This window comes from Triticum aestivum, chromosome 3D, assembly GCF_018294505.1.
Source record: "Triticum aestivum cultivar Chinese Spring chromosome 3D, IWGSC CS RefSeq v2.1, whole genome shotgun sequence".
NCBI classification, from domain to species: domain Eukaryota; kingdom Viridiplantae; phylum Streptophyta; class Magnoliopsida; order Poales; family Poaceae; genus Triticum; species Triticum aestivum.
In genome coordinates this window covers 238266625-238271774 of record NC_057802.1, presented here as the reverse complement: position 1 = coordinate 238271774, position 5150 = coordinate 238266625, and the positions used below count along the sequence as shown (strand labels likewise).

General features: G+C 51.1%; 1 protein-coding gene across 4 annotated transcripts in view; it reads right to left on the bottom strand.

Annotated features, from left to right (window-relative positions):
* The window catches only part of LOC123078305 (uncharacterized), a 28331-nt gene that overhangs the window by 2596 nt on the left and 20585 nt on the right, over positions 1-5150 (bottom strand). For 3 of the 4 annotated variants that reach the window (XM_044500766.1, XM_044500769.1, XM_044500768.1), the window contains 4 exons: positions 4530-4626; positions 4398-4433; positions 4175-4299; positions 3225-3421 (listed from right to left, as the gene is read on the bottom strand). In XM_044500766.1, the coding sequence (XP_044356701.1) occupies positions 3225-3421; positions 4175-4299; positions 4398-4433; positions 4530-4626 (455 nt within the window). The remainder of the gene's footprint in view (positions 1-3224; positions 3422-4174; positions 4300-4397; positions 4434-4529; positions 4627-5150) is intronic. The other variant, XM_044500767.1, reaches the window with a different exon arrangement.

Here is a 5150-nt window from a genome sequence, read left to right as displayed (position 1 = left end):
GGTCTCCGATCATAGCCCGTTGCTCCTGGATTGCTCCCCGCAGCCGCCGAGCCACCGACGATTCCACTTCGAGGACTTCTGGGTGCGCCTAGATGGGTTCCAGGACGTCGTCGCGGATGCCTGGCTTTCCGTGGACGACACTGACCCGTTCCGGCGGCTCATGCGGCGCCTCCAAGCCACGGCTCGCAAGCTGACCAGCTGGAGCGCGCGCACGATTGGCAACGTCCAGCACAAGCTAGCCCTTTCCCGTGAGCGGCTGCTTCGGTTTGACAAGGCCCAGGAAGACAGGACACTTTCAGCTCACGAGGAGTGGCTACGCAAGCAAATCAAGGGCTCCTACCTTGGGCTAGCGTCACTTGAGCGCACCATCGCCCGGCAGCGGGCGCGCATCGCAACCCTCAAGGACGGAGACGCAAACACGTCCTTCATCCACCGGCAATGCTCCTATCGCCGCCAGAAGAATCGGGTGCATAGCCTCAACGTCGATGACCGCACGCTCACCGACCACGCCGACATGGCCTCTGCCGCCTTTGCCCACTTCGACGAGCTGCTGGGCACCGCGGTCGACCGCGACCGCACGCTCGATCTCTAGCAGCTGATCACCCCCTCACCGGACCTCCTTGAGCTGGATGCGCCCTTCGACGACGAGGAGATATGGAACGCCGTCAAGCGTCTGCCGACGCGCAAGGCACCGAGGCCCGACGGCTTCACCGCCAAGTTCCTGCGCGCCCGCTGGCCCACGGTCAAGGCCGACTTCGCCGCCGTCTTCCAGCAGCTCTATGACATGTGTGGGCGCGGGTTCTCGCGCCTGAACCAAGCCCTGCTCTCCCTGCTCCCCAAGCTCGCCGACGTGAGCTGCCTGCGGGACTATCGGCCGATCAACCTTATTCACCTGGTTGCCAAAATCTTCGCCAAGGTACTGTCGCTCCGCCTCGCGCCCAGACTAGACGCCCTCGTCAGCAACAACCAGAACGCCTTCATCCCTGGACGTAGCCTCCACGACAACTTCGTCCTGGTGCACCAGTCTGCTCGCCTGTTGCCCCAGCTGGGAGCGTCGCGCGCTTGCTAAAGCTCGATCTTGCGCGGGCATTCGACTCGCTATCCTGGCCCTTCCTCTTCGAGGTGTTGAAGCAATATGGCTTCGGGGACAGATTCCTTGAGTGGTTGGCGATCCTCCAGTTCCTCTGCTAGCACCAAGGTGTTGCTCAACGGGAGCCCCGGCCCCCCAATTTGGCATCGCCAGGGCCTGCGTCAAGGAGACCCCATGTCGCCACAACTGTTCGTCCTGGCTGTAGACACCCTTGGTCACCTGTTCAAGCGCGCCACCGAGCTCGGGATCATACACCAGTTGCTCCCCTCCAGATCGATCCCCCCATCTCGCTTTACGTGGATGACGTGGCTCTATTCTGTCACCCACAACCGGACGACATTGAGGTTGTGAAGGCAATCCTGCAGCTTTTTGGTCGGGCATCCGGACTCCACGTCAACTTCGCCAAGAGCACCGCCACGCTCATCGGCTGCGAGGATGACACCGTGATGCCCGTCATAGAGAGCCTGGGCTGCCCAATCGTCGACCTCCCCATCACATACCTCGGCATCCCGCTCACCATTAGACGCCCCACCACCGCGCAGCTGCTCCCCCTTCTCGACAAAGTGGCGGCCAGATTGCCCATCTGGAAGGCTTGGCTCATGAACCGAGCAGGCCGGCTAGAGCTGGTAAAATTGGTGCTCAGCGCGATCCCGCTACACCAGCTGCTTGTACTGGCGCCGCCAAAGAGGATCCTCCGCATGCTCAAGCGCATCCAACGTGGGTTCCTATGGGCCGGGCGCGCCGAGGCCAAAGGAGGCCACTGCCATGTTAACTGGCGCCGAGTCGCGCGCCCCAGGAGCCTTGGCGGGCTGGGAGTGCACGACCTAGAGCGCACCGGCATGGCGCTCAGGACCCGTTGGCTCTGGTTTAGCAAAACCGATGAGCGTCGTGCGTGGGCTGGTCTCGGCCTCCAGTTCTCTGCAGAGGAGCAGGCCTTCTTCTTCGCCAGCACCTACACGTCCATTGGGAATGGCCATAACACCAAGTTTTGGGAGGATCGGTGGATCAATGGGCGCTCCGTTTGCGAGATTGCCCCCTTGCTGCATGCTTGCATCCCAAAACGGCAAAGGAAGAGCAGGACGGTCGTTGAGGGCCTGCACGCCCACCTCTGGGCGCGCGACATCCACGGCGTCCTGGGAGTTCACGAAATCGATCAGTACTTGTTGCTTTGGTGACTCCTCGAGGGTACTGCCCTCTCCGCCGAGCCTGACAAGCTGATCTGGAAGTGGAACGAGGCCGGCACCTACACTGCTAGATCGGCCTACCTCGCATCCTTCCACGGATCAATCGCCTGCAACCACTGGAAGCTCACTTGGAAGAGTTGGGCGCCGCCGAAAGTGAAAATTTTCACTGGCTTGTCAGCCTTGACCGCTGCTGGACGGCGGACCGCCTCGCTCGACATGGGCTTCAACACCACACGGCGTATCCCTTGTGCGACCAGGCCCCGGAGACGATGCAGCACCTCCTACTAGCCTGCCCCTTCTCGCGGCAGGTTTGGCACAAGATCCTTTCCTGGATGCACATGACCTGCAGAACGCCGGCCGACGACAGCTCCCTGCTCGACTGGTGGCTCAACGCCAGGCAGGACACCCCCCAGCTGATGCGCAAGGGGCTTGCATCCGCGACGCTTCTGACATCCTGGATGATTTGGAAACACAGAAACGACTGCATCTTCGACCGCGCGCAACCGTCCGTTCACACCTTAGTGAGTAGGATCCAAGCCAAGGCCAGGCTCTGAGCTACTGCTGGTGCCGCTGGGCTTAGAGTTGTGCTGCCAACCACATGGGATGTGCACTAGCACCTACTTGATGTCTGAAACCGCCTCCTAGGAGGATTGTATGTACAAACTCTCTCTCTCTTTCCTATGGAATGAAACGCAAGGGTCCCCTGCGTTTTCTCGAAAAAAGTGCACGATGATTATGTACTGTAGTATGTACCGAGTGGCCTAATTCATTTGCTCCTGTAAAACTCACGAACTTATCACGAAGCTATCTTTCTTCCACTTTTGACTTCAGAGTGGAAGTAACCAAATTCAAAACTCAATCTATTTGGTGGCTGGTTACAAAATAAGTCAAGAAGTTAAGTCTGCATTTGCATCTGTAATGTTTATGCATAAATGAATCAAACTAATTACCATGAATAACCCCCATTTCTAGAACAGCTTCAATTACTGACTCAGATCGGGCAGCAGTCATTGCAGTGCCATGTTGCTCACAAGCTGCTAAATGCTCCAGGAGAGTAGCACATTTTTCTTGCAGGCTTGGAGATGATTCCTTGAGAACTTTGATTAAGCGTGAGATGACATCAAAGTCAAAGATTGAATCGCTACAACTGTTACAATCATCAGTAACCGATGTTAATAGCATTAATCAAGGTAATAAAACACATCAGCAGGTCCACCACAGATGATAAAATCAATTCTCTGTACGCACTTTCTGGAGAAATAATTACAGACGATTTAGTGTATTACATTAGCTTCAGCAGAGAACATGGCTACAGAATCTGTCATTAAACTAGTATCAACTTCATGGATTCAATCTACAAATGTAATTATTCTACAGTATGCAAGTATGAAAAGTATAAAATGATATAACTCTTGCTCCTAGTTCTTGTAAACAGCTTGCTATGACATGGATTCAAGCTTTTCCAAGGACTCTTCACCAGCAAAAGTACAACTCCCATCAAAATAATATACTTTTACTCCTGTCCCAGTTAAATGTGATACAGTACCAAGAATTATTATCTTTCTGTCGATAAACCCAAATCACTACTGTGTATTGAATAGGAGTGCTGAAATGATATTGAGCGATGAAGTAATGTGTACGGGGTAATAATAAAGGCATTAATTAGTAGAAAAGCTTAGGCAGTCCATTTCATTTGTGATTTCAGAGACCCCAGTGCTTAACCTCAATTGTTAGGAGTACCATTGACAGATTTAATATGATGATCCTATAGAGAAACTTCATGTGCATGAAGCTAAAACATCACTTGCTTACAGATAGAGAGGGCAAAAGGTGGCAATTTGTTTTTGTGAACTTCACTGAAGTAAATGATATTCAGGAATCTAACAAGGCTTGAACGAACCTATCCAACTCGTCTTGTTTCAATAAATTTTGGGACATTCCATTGAGCTCACCATCTACATTACCTTGACTGCACTTCTCATCGTCCACTATATCCTCAGACCCAGTACTAGCATAGTAATTAGGCTGATAAATTTGAAATATTGTAATTCAGGTTCGTTGAAACACAATAAAGTACAATTGACATATTAAGAAGCCTAAGTAACCGCAGTAATCATGCTGACCTCCATATCAAGTATTCGAGAAAGTACATGGATTGTCTGAATCATAACTGCCAAGTTAGTACGTGATAATGGCAATATTACACTGGAATTTTAAAAGTTAAACTGATAATATTAAAGGTTGTGAGTTGTGACCTTCTCCAATTGTTCTACTGGGGTATCTGAATCCTTCAGTACATTTACAAGCAGCTCTCGACCATCTTCTACTCTGATCTTCTCACAAACTTTGGAACTATGTAAAAAAAGGAGAAATAAAGAACATTGATTGTCATCAAAGGAAAACATATGTAATGCAAAATCATAAACCTATCAGAATTTTGTAGAAATAATAACTGATCATGTTGCACCCATATCAACCCTATATGCTATCTGGTAACCCATACAGAAAAACTATATCTTCTATATAACTCTTCACTGTTGTAGTATATATGTTAGAATAATCAAGGCGCGTATGGATCTACAGTGAGGCAAGGCTTTCTTTTATAATAAATACACCCTACCCGATTTTGGTTGACGGTTGTGTTCTAATCCAATTATTCGCTTGTTTTTCTTGTCACTGTGGCGAGACCAGCTGAGAGAGAGAACTATTTTCCATTTCCAGACAGACCCCGAGCGAGGATATGGAACAATTTTTTATGACCAAGTCGCATGAGGCATGACACCGATATTTGTTAACGAGGTTCACCGAACTCGGCTACGTCCCTGTTGATACCGCTACAATAGTGCACACTGGCTGTCCGGACTCCCACACAAGCC